The following is a 19,413-nucleotide window of genomic DNA, read 5'->3' as shown; positions in this document are numbered from 1 at the left end:
GATGCTCCTCAAGTATCCCCATCCTCAATGATGGGGGAGCCCAGCACATCAGTGCAAAAGATAAGGCTGAAGCATTTGCAACAATCTTCAGCCAGAAGCGCCAAGTGGATGATCCATCTCGGCTTCCTCCAGGGGTCTCCAGCATCACAGATGCCAGTCTTCAGCCAATTCAATTCACTCCACATGATATCCAGAAACGGCTGAAGGCACAGATACTGCAAAGGCTGTGGGTCCTGACAACATTCCGGCAATCGTACTGAAGACTTGTGCTCCAAAACTTGCCGAGTCCCTAGCCAAACTGTTCCAGTATAGGCACAGCACTGGCGTCTACCAGGCAATATGGAAAATTGCCTAGTTATGTCCTTTACACAAAAAGCAGGACAAATCCAACCTGGCCAATTACCGCCCCATCAGTCTATTCTTGATCAACAGTAAAGTGATGGAAGGGGTCAACAACAGTGTTATCAAGTGGCACTTGCTTAGCAATAACTTGCTCACTGATGCTCATTTTCAGTTCAGCTCCTGACCTCATTATAGCCTTGGTTCAGACACAGACAAAAGACCTGAACTCTAGAGGTGAGGTGAGAGTGACTGCCCTTGACATCAAGGCAGCATTTGACCGCGTATGGCATCAAGGAGCCCTAGCAAAACTGGAGTCAATGGTAATCGGGGGAAAACTCTCAGCTGGTTGGAGTCATATCCAGCACAAAGGAAGATGGTTGTGGTTGTTGGAGTTCAGTCATTCAGTTTCAGGACATCACTGCAGGAGTTCCTCAGGGAAGTGTCCTAGGCCCAACCATCTTCAGCTGCTTCATCAATGACCTTCCTTCCACCATAAGGTCAGAAGTGGAAATGTTTGCTGATGATTGCACAATGTTCAGCACCATTCAATACTCCTCAGATACTGAAGCAGCAAGACCTGGGCAATATCCAGGCTTGGGCTGACAAGTGGCAAGTAACATTCACGCCACACAAGTGCCAGGCAATGACCATCTCCAACAAGAGAGAGTCAAACCATCGCCCTTTGACATTCAATGGCATTACCATTGTTGAATCCCCCATTATCAACATCCTGGGGTGGGGTTACCATTGACCAGAAACTGAACTGGTCTAGCCATATAAATATTGTGGCTACAAGAGCAGGTCAGAGGATAGGAATCCTGCGACAAGTAACTCACCTCCCAACTCCCCAAAGCCTGTCCACTATCTACAAGGCACAAGTCAGGAATGTGATGGAATACTCTCCACTTGCCTGGACGAGTACAGCTCCAACAATACACAAGAAGCTTGATGCCATCCAGGACAAAGTAGCCCAATTGATTGGCACCTTATCCACAAACATTCACTCCCTCTACCGCCGACGCACAGTGGCAGCAGTGTGTACCATCTATAAGATGCACTGCAGAAACTCACCAAGCCTCCTTAGGTAGCAACTTCCAAACCCACGACCGCCACCAGCTAGAAGGACAAGGGCAGCACTTGGGAAGACTATTACCTGGAAGCTCCCCTCCAAGCCACTGACCATCCTGACTTGGAAATATATCGCTGTTCCTTCACTGTCACTGGGTCAAAATTCTTGAATTTCCTCCTTAACAGCACTGTGGGTGTATCTACACTATATGCACTGCAGCAATTCAAGGGGGCAGCTCACCACCACCTTCTCAAGGGCAATTAGGGATGGGAAATAAATGCTGACCTAACCAGCGATGCCCACATCCCATGAATGAGCAAAAAAACGTGTTGCTACATGCTGAAGTTCTATCAGTCTCCGGTGTTGTAAGGGACAGCCATGTTGCTGTGGAACGCTCCAATTAGTTGGACCGTGCTGTACCATATATTCCTTGTGGAAAAGTTGGTAGAGAAAAACACCTTCAACCACAAGTCCATCAGACAATGGTCTGTACGTAACATCCTCTAAGCCCTGCAGGAAAAGGAGATGGTGGATCCTGTTGGGTGGGTTCCCGAGCAGACTGTCAATGTCATTTGGAAGAATGCCCATCACCAGAATTATGAAACAAGTCCAAGACATAGGTTGGCAGGTGGTGAAAAGGACTCTCCCATCAGATCCTTCCTGCATGCCCAGAGTCTCACCACCCCCACTTGCTGCCTTTGAGGCGGCTGCGGTGGGGAAGAGACCGTTGACCATCTCCTTCTGGAATATACCTTCGCAAAGAAAGTCTGCAAAGAGATGCATTGTTTTTTGTCAAGGTCCATCTGAAACAGTTCTGTAAGGCAGGATTCAGTGCTCTATGGCCTATCCGAGGAGCGCACATTGAGATAAACATCAATTGCTGCTGAATGACCATCAACTCGTTGAAAGATGTTCTTTGGTGCGTCTGAAACCTGCTGGTCTTCCAGTTCAACGAGTTGTCGAAGACAGAATATTGCAGACTGGCACAGGTCCAGGACTACATGCTGAGGGACACACTATAGCTTGCGATAGCCGCTGCAAGGCTCAATGGGAAAAGGCCACTGTCTAAAGGCCCTCCCACTGTAGTATACAAAGGGGCTGGAAACCATGTAAAATCCCTCGGACAATCTACACCAGAGAATGCTTGATATTAAATGTAAATGTACTTGTAAATATAACCGGCAGTGCCAAGTGTAGTGAGGCCCCTCACATACTCTCTTGAAAGTTAATGATCTGTATTGCACTTTATCTAATATCAAATTTAATTGTTATGTAATGTACTTTTACAAATTTTTATGAATAAGTTCCATTTTTGGGGGTTAAAAGTAACCTACATTAGCCGATGTGTACAAACTTACTCCTCTTACATCCACCTCCTCTTCAATCACTGTCTATGTAACAAATTGGATGGACCATCAGCCTGTGCACTTGGTGATGAATATCTGTCTTGCACCAAGACACCAAAAGACTCAAAAAGCTGCTCGGAGAAAGCTGAATTTTGCAGCATTGAAGGACCCCGGACTGTGAGAAGAGTTCCAGGCCCAGTTGCACTGTGCATTGGGGCAAGTGGCCACCATTGATGCCATTTCCATCCAGGATACTGGGAGCAACTCAAATCTGCTGGCATGGACACCTGCGCACTGACTATTGGGTTTGCGCCATGACGGAGCCAGGACTGGTTTGACGCCAATGACATCGCGATCTGTGATCTCCTCGAGCGAAAGCGAGCAGCCTTCATCGCCTGGCAAAGTCTCCCATTTACCCAGAGAATGTTGGCAGTGTACCAGCAACTGAAGGCTGAGATCCAGCGACGCACTTGAGGCATGGAGGACAACTGATGGGTGGAGAAGGCACACGAGATTCAGGCCTACGCTGAAGAGCACAATACGCGCAACTTCTTCCAGGCTATCAAGATGATCTATGGACCCCACTTGACCAGACAAAACCTTCTCTGATCACTGGACGGCTCCCGGCTCCTCAAGGATGACAACGCCATCCATCAGCGTTGGAAGGAGTACTTCGAACTGCTCCTCAATTGGGACTCCACTGTATCAAAGGAGACCCTCCAAGCCGTCCCACAATACCCTGTGGGGGATTCCCTTGGCGATCCACCAACCATCGATGAGCTTAAGCAGGCCATCCAACAAATGAAAACCAACAAAGCTTGTGGGCCAGATGGTATTAACCCAGCTGCAGGTGGGCGTGTCACCATGTGGCATGCACAACGCCGCTTGTCACCTCAGAGAAGGGTCCTTTGATTGAAGGCATTCAGTGCTTGATTCAGGGATTGGACATCGGGAAGAGGGGGTGCCCACTGAAAGCCACCACCCCTGCCCTTGCTTCTGGCCCCCCCTGCCCTGCTCTCTGCGTGACCCCCACCTCATAAACCCCATCCCCCACATTAATTACCTGTAGCCAGGGTCCTCTGCAATCCTGGACTCCTGTGCCTCTCTTTCCAGCAACAGCCATGGCCTCCCTGTGATGCTACTGAACACAAGAGCTGCCGGCCTCTGATTGGCTGGTAGCTCTCGCTAGGTGGGACTCTCACCCCTGGGATCTTGATTCTAAGGGAAGGCCCACTGGTGGCCTCGCCACTGCCTGATTGGCTTGTGGTTCAGCAGGCCTTCCTGGAAAGAGGCACCATGGGTCTCTCACCGGCTCTCCAGTGAGGCTCCCAACTCCTCAACAAGATCCTGCCCGTGTTTAACCAAGAGCTAATGTAATTTATCAAGCACACTGGTGATGGGTGATTGAGACTAGGGCCAAGAATTTACGGCCCCACCGCGGCGTGTCTCTCTCCCCACCCCGGATATGGCGAGCCATTTAAATCTCCATTCAGTTTAGCGGGACTGTAATATCCCGCTTGGCTGGAGGGGCCGTAAAATCCTGACCTTGGTGTGAGTTGGGATTCGGGCACAACAGATCAAATGAGACCCAACTGATGTTGCCTGTAAAATCAGGGCAGGTTTCATTTAATTGGGATGATATTACTGCAGCACAGCTTCCCGAAGCAGTTCTGTGATCTAAAAGCGCTAAATGAGAATTCAGTTCTGAAATGAAAGACTCCTCCAATAGCCCTCAGGGGATGGAGAAAAGACAAATTAGTTTCTACAGGAGCTGGAGCAATAGAAAAATAACTATTTAAATAACTTTAAAATTGCACTTTCTTCTGATATCTTAAGTTTCCTGCTTTGTGCAAATATAATTACTGCTAGAAGCTCACATTATAATCCACCATAATTACTGATGTGTGAAATTATACAGTATTAGTACAAAAATATATTGACACAAAGATTGGACTTTCAGATTGATGAAACAAAATATTAGTGTGAAAATGTGTACACTATAAGTATCTAATTAAATCGATGACACCAATAGCAGGAAATTTGGATTGGTAGCGCCCATTATTGGTGCCGTTTGGTGACAAAATGGCATTAGTACTTATGCCCAACTTTTGGGGTGAGTCATGCTGGATGCCATATTGTTGAGGGCATTAATGAATGGCCTCCAGAAGTGTGCAAAGCAGGCAGATCATCATATCAATTAGCATTTTTGTTTTTATTCATTCATGTTGCCCTAGTTCAGAGGGCATTTAAGAGTCAACCACATTGCTGTGGGTCTGGAGTCACATGTAAGGATGGCAGATTTCCTTCTCTAAAGGACATTAGTGAACCAGATGGGTTTTTAAAACAATAAACAATAGTTTCATGTGCATCATCAGACTTTTAATTCCAGATTCTTATTGAATTCAAATTCCACCATCTGTCATGATGGGATTCGAACCCAGGTCCCCAGAGCTTTACCCTGGGTCTCTGGATTACTAGTCCAATGACAATACCGTTGTGATTCACGGCCATCCTGGCTGCAGCCTGAGCTCGCATGGTAGCAAGCTGACCTTGCATGTGTTCAATCTGAGCTTCCACCGCAGCATATTCCTGTGGAAGTTGTATGTGCTGCAATGGAAGCTGAGATATCAGCTGTCAGACCCTGCATCATGCTTGGGTCCACAAGTGGAATTGGCCACCAGTTCCACACTGGAAAGGATGGGCTCCAAGCTCTGTGGAAAGCCCTGCACCAAGTTTGTGCTGGACTGCCCCATGCACCTGGACATTAAACACAGACTTTCTGGTAAGCTTCCCAGTGTACAATGTATTTCATTGTGCATTCCAATCACCTTCTATATGCTGCTCCATCAAAATGCTCATCTGAGTCCTTTCAGCAGATCTCATGTGTGACATCGCCCTCTGCTGAGCTGGCACCTGTGCTTTCCTTGATCCCTGCCCTGGCCACAGACCATTCATGTCCAGTATCTCGCCATGTGCTGATCCTGTCTCTAAGCTATCTTCTAAATTATGCACAATTATCCATATCTTCTGCTCTCCGGGGCGTTGTACCAGGGGGTGGGCGGTTACCCCAAAGATGCGATGGGGCCCCCCAGATATCCCCACATAAGGATTACATGGCAATTGCCCAGGAAGTTCAAACTTTCAGGAAATTACCCTGCACTCCAACTGCCCTCCCGGCCCCTCAACTACCACCTACCCTTTAGAGCTCTTATGTCAATACATGCCCCACACTCCCCATGGCCTTTTATAGCCACTATGCCAACCCCATGCCCCCCAGTCATTCCCATGGCCCTAATAGCCCCCATGCCAACTTAGTTCCAACTCATTCCAAAGCATGCCCCCACCCGCCACCCTTATTCCCTTCATGCCAACTCACCTAGTATCGATGGCAAACCTCAGGAGCCATGCTGACATAAAATAATGTGTCTATTGATTACATCATTATTTAAGTAAAACACTCTGGTTGATAAAAGAAATCATTTAATACATTGAAATTCCTTCAACTAATTTCTGATGAAATCAAACACTTCTATTCTACAACCACTTGGAGCTGTCAATCAAACTGCTCACTTAACAAGCACCCTACTATGATAATGTTAGGTTGTAAAATCAGTCATTGCAGCACCAATTCTATAATGATAACCTTCAGGCATATGTCAACAGACAGATGAATTATCAAGCACTGATTTTTTTTAAACTCCATATTCTTTTCAAAATTTAAAGACCAGCAGATTTAAATCCCTTGGCAGCTTTGACAGTTCAGGAGTTTTGAGAATTCTTTGACAGCTTTGACAGTTCCAATGAATTTATGCACTTTTTACGCACAATTATGTCAATTTTTAATAATCCCAAAGGGTGCCTTACTTACCCCAAGGGTATCTTACCTATCATCTCAAAGGTGCCCCGGGACCATATCCAAAGGGGTACCTTACCTCTCCAAAGGGGTACCCTGGCTATCCAAACGAATCCACCAAATTCAGACCAGCTACCTGTTCTAATCTGCACACATTGGGTTTCACACTCCTGGACTACCAAAATCCCACTTCAGTGGAGGCAGCTGATGATAAATAGCCAGCTGGCTCCATAAGCTGCGCATGCGCGAATCCCGGCCCGACTCCATTCCTGCCCTCTTGAGAGTGCTGTGTTCAAGATTAGGACTTAGGGTTTTCAGCTATTTCCACTTTTTTGCCAAGCCTCTCTGCCGTGGTGATAATTTGGGCCCAAGAGTTAATCCTGCATCTTCATCTCTCGCTTCTTGGGTGTTCCTCCACTGCCTGGTCACGTTGCACTTCTCAGGTATCTGAAAGGAGTAAGCCACAAGAGTAAGGTTGCACTTTGGGGATGGGAAGAAGCTACATGCTTATGCCACCTGCAGCTTGTAAATCAGAGATCAGTGTGGGATGAAAGGGATGAAGGTTGCGATGAGAAGTAGATATGAGGATAGCATTACCTTTGATGGTTTCAGTGCCTTTGCTGGCCACTGCCTCAGCAGATAAGGGCCAACACCATCTTCTACATGGGGTCAGGTGCATCTTACCCCTCCAATAAGCTCCTGTGTCAACTTGTCCTGCAAGGTAAAGGCAAGTATGTCAGTGAGTGCTGTTTGGGTGATGTGGCTGTCATTGTTGATTAGCTGGCAGTGTGTGCAAGCTGAGAGATGTGTGTTTGAGGCTTGCAGCTTACAGCAGTGCAATGTGTGTGAGGGTCAAGTATATGAATGTCAGGTATGAGTCCTGATTTATAGAGATTTTTGGTAGGTGAATGCAGGGGGTGTGATGAATTGAGAAGTTTCTGAGGTTAGTGGTGCAGTTGGTAGGATATGGCATGTGAAATTGCGTTCACTGACCTTGACCACTTGTGTGAGGTCATTGGATTTCTTGTGGGACTGCATTCAGGTCCTTGGGATTTGCCTCCTGGTATTGACCTCCATAGCTATCTGTCGCCACTGCTTTCTGAGCATGTGCCTGGAGAGCCTCCAGCTCCTCTGCAGGCATGGGGCATCTCTCCTCCTTTCCACTAAGTCCTCCAGAGCTGCATCTGAAAATATGCAGCCTGCTCTTTCCCATGTTGTGCTGTTGTTTTGTCTTTGTCAGGCCAGATTCTGCTTCCATAGGACTCCAAGCACATCCCTTTTAAGAGGTGCAGGTAGTTTTAACTGGCACCCATTGCTCACCAAATTGGTCTCCTACTAAGGCATCCAGCTAACCAACAGTGTGCTGATCACTGGTTAAACACTGAAATCATGTAAAACAGCAGGCAGCACAAAGTTCGCATGCTGTTTACATTATGGTCAACATGTTTGAGCTGAGTGCACATCGCAACCCTTGTGCCTGGTTTTGAGGCCTATTGAATTTAGCCCCTGAGATGACATATTGCATTACTCTACTCAAGCATCAACCTTGTGAAGCTCAAATTTCAGATTCTTTTGTATTAGGGTATCCTTTTTATTCATTCACAGGATGTGGGCGTCACTGGCAAGGCCAGAATTTATTGTCCATCCTTAATTGCCCTTGAGAAGGTGGTCATGAGCCACCTCCCTAAAAAGCTCTAGTCATGAAGCAAAGGTACTCTCACAGTGCTGTGAGGTAAGGAGTTCCAGAATTTTGGCTCAATGATAATGAAGGAGCTATCACATATTTCTGAGTCAGGATGGTGTCTGACTTGGGGGAATGCTTGTGTCTTCTGCCCTTGACCTAGGTGGTAGGGGCTGCAAGCTTCGGAGCTGCTTTCGAAGAAATCTTGGCAACTTGCTGCAGTTCATTTTGCATACTGCAGCTACTGTGCATCACTGGTGGTATTTGTGATACCAATCAAGTGGGCTACGTTGTGTCGGATGTGTCGAGCTTCTTGAGTGTCGTAGGAGCTTTTCCCATCAAGTTAAATGGAGTGTATTCCATCATATACCTAATTAGTGTTCCTTTTAGGTGGTGGAAATGCTTTGGGGCGCTAGCAAATGAGTCACTCACTGGTCAATTGTAACCTCCAGGATACTGATGACGTGAAATTGAATGATGGTAATGCCATTGAATGTCAAGGGGGGATGGTTAGACTCTGTCTTGTTGGAGATGGTCATTGCCTGGCAGGAGTTTAACTTGCCACTTATCAGCCCAAGCCTGAATGTTGTCCAGGACCTGCTGCATGTGGGCTTGGACTGTTTCATTATTTGAAGAATTGTGAATGATACTGACATTGTGCAATCATCAGTGATCATCCCCACTTCTGACCTTACGATGAAGGAAAGGTCATTGATGAAGCAGCTGAGGATGGTTGGGCCTCAGGGTAGTGTCCTACAGCAACCTCCTGGGTCTGAGATAATTTTTTTATTTTCGTTCATGGGATGTTGCTGGCTTGGCCAGCATTTATTGCCTATTACTAACTTCCCCCGTTCAGAGGGCATTTAAGAGTCAACCATATTGCTATGGGTCTAGAGTCACATGTAGGCCAGACCAGGTAAGGATGGCAAATTTCCTCCCCTAAAGGGCATTAGTGAAACAGGTGGTTTTTTATGGCAATCAGCAATGGTTTTGTGGTCATCATTAGACCTTTAATTCCAGATTTTTATTGAATTCAAATTTCGACCCCGAGCCCCCAGAGCATTAGCTTGGGTTTCTAGAATACTAGTCCAGTGACAATACCACTATGCCACTACCTCTCCCAGACTGGCCTCCAAAAACCACAAGCATCTTCCTTTGTGCTAGGTATGACTCCAACCAGTGCAGACACTTCCCCTGATCCCTACTGACTTCAAAATTTACTCGGGCTGCTTGGTGCCAAACTTGTCAAGTGCTGCCTTGTTGTCAAGGGGCAGTCACTTTCATTTCACCTCTGTAATTCAGCTCTTTTGTCTATATTTGGACGAAGGCTGTAGCGAGGTCTGGAGTCAAGTGCCAGTGTTGGAACCCAAACTGAGCATTGGTTGAGCAGGTTATTGACGAGTAAAGAGTCGCTTGATGACACTGTTGACAATACCTTCCATCACTGAGAGTAGCCTGATGGGGCACCAACTGGCCGGATTGGATTTGTCCTGTTTTTTTGTGAAAAGTTTCCCGGAAATTTTCCACTTTACCGAGCTGATGACAGTGCTGTAGGTGTACTGGAAAATTTTGGATATAGGTGTGACTAATTCAGGAACACAAGTCTTCAGTACAACTGCCGAGATGTTGTCAGGGCCCATAGCCTTTGCTTCTTCCAGTGCCGTCAGCCATTTCTTGATCTCATGTAGAGTGAATTGAATTGGCTGAAGACTCATATCTTTAATGCTGAGGACCACAGGAGGAGGCCGAGATGGATTATCCATTTGGCACTTCTTGCTGGAGATGGTTGTGAGTTCTTCAGATTTAACTTTTGTAGTGGATGTGCTGGCCTCCACCATCTTTGAGGATGGAGATGTTCACGGAGTCTCCTCCCCCAGTAAACTATATAGGGAAAATTTTAACTCTATTTACCTGTTGTAAACTGAACGCATGGGCAGCTAAAATTGATTGGGTGACTTTCCACCAAAATTCCATATGGATCCAGTCACCTTTAATTTTAACCTGCCGGTGGGAAGGACAACCACCTGAAATTTGCGGTGTCCTTAGTTAAATATGCAAAGACAGGCCCGAAGGTGTTACTGGGCATTAATGGCACTCACATGGTCTGAGTGACGAAACCTGTTGTGACCTTCCCACTATCTGAGGACAGTGGGAAGACGATGCAGGACTAGCAGAGGCCATTTGATGCAAGGGGTTGAATTTTGCATTGGCGAGCAGGGGGCGGGGCCCGCTCGCCATCGTGCAAAATGACGCGGGATGACGTCAGGCAGAACCCCTGACGTCACCCCTCCCCATTTAAATCTTCAGGAAGATGGGCCCGCAGTGTAAAATCAGCTGCAGGCCCGCCGACCTGTCAATGGCCAATTGAGGCCATTGACAGGATCATTAAAACAATTACAGGACCTGCCTGTCCAACCTTAAGGTTGGCGGGCAGGCCAGGAGCCCCAGCGGGCTTCAGAAAAAACATGAAACCTCATCCACCAGCGGGATGAGGTTTCATGCAGGGATTTAAAAAGTTGAATAAAGTTTTAGTGAAATTTATTAACATGTCCCATCTCGTGCGACATTGTCACATGAGGGGAACATGTTAAGGAGTTTTTTTTTCCGTATTTTTATTGTTTATACAACTGTCAGCGATCTCCCTGAGGCTGCACTTAGCCTCAGGGAGATGTGCGCTCTTTCGGGAATCCCCAAATGCGAGAATGCGCATGCGCGAAAGAGCGCATTCTCGCATTTGGGGATTCCCCCCCTGCCCACACAGGAAGCGCATAGCACTTCCTGCCGGACGTCACGCTGGGAGGGCCTTAATTGGCCCGCCCGCTTAAAATGATGGCGGGGCCCGCTTCTCCAGCGGGGATCGGCTCCCAGCCTACCAGAGATTGGGTCAGGCCCGCCCGCCCGGTAGGCAGAAAATTCTGCCCAAGATATTTTTACTTTCCCTGTAGGGGGCAGGAGAAGCAGGTGTGTTTCCATGAGCCCATAAGGGAAGTTTAAGCCTTTCCAGCCCCAAGCCTCAGCCACAATGCAAAGAGAAGGTTCACAGAGAACAAAACATTTGGAAAAAACTGGGGGTTTGTCATAATCTTCTGTTCCATCTAGTTACCAATAATCAAATGGAATTGGCAGAGGGCAGGCCTGGGAGCATTTCAGTCATATAGTCAGCAAGTCTCAATCTTCAATATCGGCCAGTGAAATAATGATCACCATCAGTTTGAGTGTTTTCATTTGGTCATCAGTAGTGTCCACTGACTGCAATAGGAATAAAATAACTTTTAGGTAATAGTGAAATATAGGTAAGGTTGATGCTACAATTTATGAATTGCTGAGGTTTGCAGTCATCCTATTTGAGGTTGTCTACCATTCCTAAATATAGGCAATACCGTGGAGAATCATATAATCAGCTTCTGCTTGTGGATTGGACAAAGGTAGTAACACTGTAGAATTAAGAAAATGACTCTAAAGTGAAATCTGTTATCCTGTTTCCAGAGTCATTACTAAAAGTGATTATGAAACACCTTATTACCAAGAAAAGGATAATGGATATTATGGTAGTTTTATAATAAGATCATTGTATCCTGGCACGTGATATTGAGCGTGAGAATCTAATATTATAAAGGTCATAGTACCCTGTTTCGTGGATGAGAGGATTAAAAGAATAGAATTTATTGCTCATTCTTCAAAGTTATATTTTGCATGAAAAGTTAAAATGATTTAATAAAGTGAATTACAAATACAATTCAAATGGCCATGTTTAAAAAGTGAAAAAAAATTATAATTGCTCAGTAATTCAAATGGATTGACTTTCAATTTAAAGGCCACTGTAATTATATAGAGATGATTAGACAGCGAGAATGCCAACTGTCGAGCAAATAGCCACATTTGAATAGCACAGATTGAAAGGTTGAATTGCTATTCTGAACTTTTACTTAACTAGCTTAGGATGGTGGTGGTGGGAATTTGGCAGAATTTGTCCATGCAGGACATTAAGTAGGTTGGATGGCGTCCAGTACAGGGTGAAAAATGCATGATAAAGAAAACTCCAGATCGGTGATAAAACAATCAGTACTTCAGATAGTGCTAATAAATTGCATTGGCTTACTTAACGTATCACAGTTAATAATGTCATCTGGGCTCTTTGATTGTACTGTAGGATTGTTGCACAGTATCATTTGCATGCTACAAGGTTGATCTGACATTTATCTTTTATTCTTTTTACAAACTGTTTTACCAAAACAGTTATTTAAAGACACAGCAAACACTAGAATCAAGATAAGATATCCTGCTGCCATGCCTTAAAACTGAGACAAAGGAACAGCACACAGTTAAATGTCAATACTAATGAATGCTTTCACTGATAATAACATGTTTCCAGTTTCCTGAGCTGTCACTTTCTAGATTTACATTTCACGCCCAATTTTTTTCAGTCAGATGGATGTTCTTGGAAGGAACTCCACTGAATATAATAAGTAGCTGTAGTGCTGTGTAATTCAGTATACTTTGAAGTACAGTTGAATTTGACACTTTACTGTTCGTTTCAATATGAACTCTTTAAACACTGGATCATTTGCTATTTGCAGTTAATGTCCCCATTACAGTCAGTGCTGCCATGAATAGCAGCCTAGATTTTGGTTACACCTCTATAATGTAAAGAGGTGGCACTGCTACTTTTGGAAGCAGACTCCGTTGGAAGCAGCAACACAAAGTGGTAAAAAGAAATGCTGCACTTATTCACCAGGATTCCCTATGCAGCCATCAGTGCAAAGGGAGACCAGAAACCCAGTGGGTTTCACTAGGCTGAAAAGCAACAAACTAATAATTTCATAAGATAGCCTGCCAGCTCATGATTTTCTGTCTGTTAAGATAAGGTGGGTGGAAAATCATCGGCTTGAGTGCAGAAGAGGAAAATCCTGGGTTCATTTCTCTATTTTCTATGATGGGGGGAACTATAAATGAATTTATATTACTGACCTTCTCCTTTAATGTTACATGCTAATATTTTCATATTAATTAATTGATATGAAATACATAAAACAACTTTCCATCTAATTGAGTCACTTAACCGATTTCCTGCAGCCCCTGATATTTCTATTCATCATCATGAACTCTCCAGAGGACAGTCAATGACAGCAAACTCTAAATAGGAACTGAGCAATCAATACTGTTCCAATGAGAAACAGTCTCAAATTGTGGCAAATAAGAAGGGGCACGGAGGTAAGGTAGTGCATTCATGGCAGTATGAAAGTTTTCACTTGTAGGTCCCTACATGATGAGTTCTCAATCTCCATTGTGCTGTCAAAGAGACAATAAATACAGAGAAAAACAATAAATTAGATGGAAAATCATCTTGTGCCTCTCTTATGCACCTCTTAGGTATGGAACAAGCTGCCTGCCCACCTGTTTTGTTGCAGAATGGTACAGTGAAGAATGGGGAAGCAAAGATTAGAAAAAAAAGTACTGTGGTATGGATTATTCCAAGAAAAGTATGAGTTTCTCTTACCCTAATTACATTTGTCCATACACAGTCTGTGCAATTTGAATAATGAAAATACTTAATTTAGTATTTTAATAATCAGCCTATAGTGATTCTAGTTCTAAAATATGCAAATAACAATTTGTCCTGTTTTAGATTTTCTTACACCTTGCAGTACAACATCTAAACATCTTTAGTCTTTACTGGCTGATCATTAAGCTTTGTTAAGGAGGAGGGCAGGATGGTGGGGAGAGGTGCACACAGTTAAATGATCTTCTAAATTTTCCATCCATTCATTGTAATGGTACATAAATCAAATGAGTTCTGTTCCCTATGTCCGATCCTCTACACCAGGTTTGCTGCCATTTGTTTCATTCAGGTGGTAAAACCTAGAATCTACCCTACTGTATTCCAACAGGATTCCCTCCTCTCCCCATTTCCCTAAACGACAGGGTAGGAACTCCCTGATCTTACACCCCACCCACTTTTCTAATTCCATTTTGTGTTTTCACCACAGAATAACTTCAGCCCCAATGAACTGTTAAATATGAAACTAACAATTTCTTTACAGAATTAAAGGGGGTCATTGTTAGTGTTGGAAACATAATGCTATAGGAACTAGAACTTCTTTATAGACCAAAGGTTTGTGTTTGCAGAAATGCAATTTGTCAATGACTCAATATACAAACTGGAAATTCAAAAAACATACTAAGACATATATTTTAAGGAATTAAACCTCCAATTTTGCAACATTAAAGTGCTTCATTGAACCCTATTAACACAGTATTATCTGTTCTAGCTTTGGTAAGCGCACCAACTGAAATTGAGTTGGTTTCTTCTGAAAATCATCTTATAAGAATCAGAATGTTGATCAACATCATATTATTACTCAAGTGCTTTCTAATTTCCTTTCCTTGGTTTAAATGTATAAAATGCTTTCATGAAATTTAATGATCATGGACTCAACAATGTTTATTTGTCCAAAACTAGAATGGGCCAATTGATGATAGGGAGATCATTAGGGAGAAGGATGAGGGAGGAGAATAATGTAACCCCCCCTGTTTAAGAAGGGAGTGAGGCAAAAGACGGGAAATTACAGGCCGATTAGCCTGACCTCGGTCGTTGGTAAGATTTTAGAGTCCATTATTAAGGATGAGATTTCAGAATACTTGGAAGTGCATGATAAAATAGGGCAAAGTCAACATGGTTTCATCAAGAGGAGATCATGCCTGACAAATCTGTTAGAATTCTTTGAGGAGGTAACGAGTAGGTTAGACAAAGGAGAGCCAATGGATGTTATCTACTTGAACTTCCAGAAGGCCTTTCGAGAAGGACAAGGTGCTGCACAGGAGGCTGCTCAGTAAGATAACAGTCCATGGTGTTAGAGGCAAGGTACTAGCATGGATAGAAGATTGGCTGTCTGGCAGGAGGCAGAGAGTGGGGATAAGGGGGTCCTTCTCAGGATGGTGGCCGGTGACTAGTGGAGTTCCGCAGGAGTCAGTGTTGGGACCACAACTTTTCACTTTATACATTAATGATCTAGATGAAGGAACTGAGGGCATCCTGGCTAAGTTTGCAGATGACACAAAGATAGGTGGAGGGACAGGTAGTATTGAGGAGGCGGGGAGGCTGCAGAAGGATTTGGACAGGTTAGGAGAATGGGCAAAGAAGTGGCAGATGGAATACAACGTGGGGAAGTGTGAGGTCATGCACTTTGGTAGGAAGAATAGAGGCATAGACTATTTTATAAATGGGGAGAGAATTCAGAAATCTGGAGTGCAAAGGGACTTGGGAGTCCTAGTCCAGGATTCTCTTAAGGTTAACTTGCAGGTTGACGCGGTAGTTAGGAAGGCAAATGCAATGTTGGCATTTATTTTGAGAGGACTAGAATATAAAAGCAGGGATGAGCTGCTGAGGCTTTATAAGGCTCTGGTCAGACCACATTTAGAATATTGTGAGCAATTTTGGGCCCCGTATCTCAGGATGGATGTGCTGGCCCTGGAGAGGGTCCAGAGGAGGTTCACGAGAACGATCCCAGGAATGAAAGGCTTAGCATATGAGGAACGTTGAGGACTCTGGGTCTATACTCGATGGAGTTTAGAAGGATGAGGGGGGATCTGACTGAAACTTACAGAACACTGAAAGGCCTGGACAGAGTGGACGTGGGGAAGATGTTTCCATTAGTAGGAGAGACTAGGAACCGAGGGCACGGCCTCAGAGTAAAGGGAAGACCTTTTAGAACAGAGATGAGGAGAAACTTCTTTAGTCAGAGACTGGTGAATCTATGGAATTCATTGCCACAGAAGGCTGTGGAGGCCAGGTCATTGAGTGTATTTAAGACCGAGATAGATAGGTTCTTGATTGATAAGGGGATCAAAGGTTACGGGGAGAAGGCGGGAGAATGGGGTTGAGAAACTTATCAGCCATGTTTGAATGGCAGAGCAGACTTGATGGGCCGAATGGCCTAATTTCTGCTCCTATGTCTTATGGTCTAATAATTAGCCAATAGTAATGTGTTTTAACACCAATGATTGAGAAGGTATTTCTTGTAGCATCCAAAGCTATTTTTGAAAGGCTCCACAAAGATAGGGTGGCAGAACGTTAGTTCATGGGCACAATTCCCCATGGTTTCTCGTTACAAGCATACCAACAGTGAGAGGTATAAAACAGGTGGATAGTTGGAGGATAAGTCACTCATGGCCAGGCCCAGTCACGTGGTAGTAGGCAATGATGGAGAAGAGTTCTTTGAGATCTGGAACCTCTTTCTGGCTTCTTTTGTCTAGAGAACTTGTATGGCAAAAGAAGTGTGAAAATCAAGAAACACAGGCTCCTTACAACCAGCGGAACAATGTCTGTACATTCCAAAATACAAAGCTGCACTGTATTTGGCTGACAACTCTCATAAACGACACATTCCCTCCGTTCTCTCCTTTTTTTTGGACACTAGAGAATTTCAGCAAATGCCAATCTTTTATGAGTATGTTGACAGGATTTTTTTTTACCTTGTGAGCTCTCAAGCTGCCAGGGCTGGTTGGGGAGGAGCTGGATGACTTTGTAGATTTGGGTGTTGACAGTTGACTGCTTGGAGTTCCATTTACTGTTAACATAGAAAATAAAATTTATATAATATGAACATTTGAACAGAAAGTCCCACAACATAATCAGCATGATAGAAAGCCAATGCTTCTTTTGAACAGTGAGAAATTTCATGTTGCTAAAAACTGAAGAATAACAGGGCCTTTCATTTCATGTAGGACAACATTTATATTTGCTATGCTAATACCCAAAATTTAATACAGTGTGCCATCCAGGTTTTGAAGCTAAAAGCAGTGCTATTTGTTTACTTCAAATAACATTAAGGGCGGAACTGGTCTTTGCCAGTAGCAAATTGGACTCATTGCAAATTTGCAGCCCATTTTACATCGAGCCCAATTGCTTTTGCACTAACTTCAAAAGATAAGAAAAACAGATTTGGCAGAAAACAGGCTGCCAATTTGCTACGAGCCAACTGGTGAAGGCCACTGACTTTCTGGAACATTTTATTTTAAGTTAACTTCATTTACATAAGGCAGTGGCCATTTTTGTCTAACGGTTTGAAGTTGCCACAGTTACCATTCCCATTTCCACAACTTATTCTGTGTTCATTACAAAGAAAATGGAAATTCTTTGCACGGTGCAGAAGAGAATCTTTGAAATTAGAGGCACTGCCTAGGCTGACAGTAAGGTAACTGGAGAAATAAAACAATTTGCTTCTCCTTGCTTGCCTGTCTAATTTCCAATACTCTGCCTCACCACAATCAAGCATAATTTTTTTGAATCTATTGTATCCAGTGATTCCAGGTTTTCTGTCTGTATGCTGCTCCTGATCACTCCACCCAGAGACATGGATTCTGAGATAATTGGTTAAATATCTGTCCCTGAGCAAAGCCGTGAGAGATCAACTAGCATATGATAACATAACATAGCACAAACAGAATTTTGCAACATCAGCGATGGACAGGTCTCTGCCCAGCTTTCCGTGAATCAAATGCAAGTGACGTACCAAGGTATTTTCCATCAGTAATGTGAATAGTGAGATTATGGTCATATTGCAATGTTTTAAGTAGGTCGACAGTGTATTCCACCCCTTTACAGGTACAAAAGTTGAAAAAACTGAAATTAAAAATTACAAGGTAAAAGTTTACACTGCAGGGATTATGACTAATTTGTCTTTTAATAAATAAAAAGAAGCGGTGATTTAAAGCAGAATGTTAACCAAAACCAAATAAACAACAGATAATAAACTTTGGAAAAGACTTCAAATAACCGTTGATGAATCAATACAAAACATTCAGTTTTACCTTCAAATAGTTTATTTATTTTAGCTTCTAATAGTTTACTACAAGGAATGACAAGCTGATTTCCACCCCTCCCCACCTCCCCACAATGATCCTTGAAAGCTATAGACTTTGCTACATCCTGCAGGCTTAAGTTGTTAAATTGATTTCAATCCCACCAGAACTCCTGTAACATCAGTGCCTTTCCCTGTTGAAGCAAATTTATACCACATTGCTATTGATTAATAACAATAAATGTGGCTATATTCCAGAGGGAAAGTACTGGCCAGGTTTACATGATGTTGATGGCTCTTGAAGCATTCTAAAAGATTGTTTCAGATTTATCAATGTTGATCACACTTCTCCTGGCATCTTTTTTTCTTCTTTTAACACACTTTATTCATTTTCTTCCCATTTTTGCTTTTCTTTGCCCTGCCACACGTCATTGCCTAGAACAAAACCTTCCCCTAAAACTCTAACAATGTTGCTATGTAACTTGCCATTCACATCTCATGGCTATTTTGAGTCATTTGAGGCATGATGTGTCATATACTTCATAGGTAAATGTGGACCTATTGTTTGAAATTTCAACTCGCTCAAAACCCATTCACTTGCACAGAGTTAAAATCGGGCCCCATCCATGATTTCCAAAGCTTTTTCCACCACTGAGAAATAAAGTTTCATGCCTGGGTCTGCTGTAGACTAATAGATGGAGACTGATTGCTATGTTGTCAATAACTCAATTATCAATGTATCATGTGACTAGCAGGTTGACAGAAGGCGAACAGGGTGGACCTTGATCTTTTCCCATCTAGCAAGTCTTAAGCCCCTATGAGAACAATATTGAATACTCATCAGATTTTTCCTCCTTCATTGTGGAAAGTGTGTTGATTCCACTTGGCATTTCCTCATCTGTCTCATTACAATAATGTGGTATCCTGGTGGTTTGAGTGAATTAAAGATTGAATTTTACATTTATCACAACCTAAAGAGGTCCCTGAGCACAGAGCTGCCAATCAAGCCAGTTTCACAGGCACACTGGAGTGTAGGTAAATTAGGAACAGGGGTAGGAAATTGAGACCCTTGGGCCTGTTCCACCATTCAATTAGATTATGGCTGACCTGCACTTCAACTCTGTTTTACTGCCATTGCTTGATGTTTGCTGAATCCCTTATCTAACAAAATTGTATTGAACTCAGATTTCATAGCTCCATTTGACTGAGAATCCACAGACTTTTAGGAGAGAGTTCCAAATTTCTACTACCCTTTCCGTGAAAAAGTGCTTCCTAATTTTGCTCCTGAATAGTCTAGCTCTAATTTTTAAGATTGTGTTCCC

At 43.7% G+C, this 19,413-nt stretch overlaps 1 protein-coding gene across 3 annotated transcripts in view; it reads right to left on the bottom strand.

The window, feature by feature from the left end:
• dclk2a (doublecortin-like kinase 2a) overlaps positions 1–19,413 on the bottom strand; it is a 430,953-nt gene that overhangs the window by 129,309 nt on the left and 282,231 nt on the right. For all 3 annotated transcript variants that reach the window (XM_078541257.1, XM_078541259.1, XM_078541256.1), the window contains one exon: positions 16,764–16,858. In XM_078541257.1, coding sequence (XP_078397383.1) covers positions 16,764–16,858 — 95 coding nt within the window. The remainder of the gene's footprint in view (positions 1–16,763; positions 16,859–19,413) is intronic.

The sequence above is a fragment of the Cetorhinus maximus genome, chromosome 1 (assembly GCF_964194155.1).
Source record: "Cetorhinus maximus chromosome 1, sCetMax3.hap1.1, whole genome shotgun sequence".
NCBI classification, from domain to species: domain Eukaryota; kingdom Metazoa; phylum Chordata; class Chondrichthyes; order Lamniformes; family Cetorhinidae; genus Cetorhinus; species Cetorhinus maximus.
Note: the sequence above shows the minus strand (reverse complement) of the source record. Positions and strands in the feature narration are given on the sequence as shown.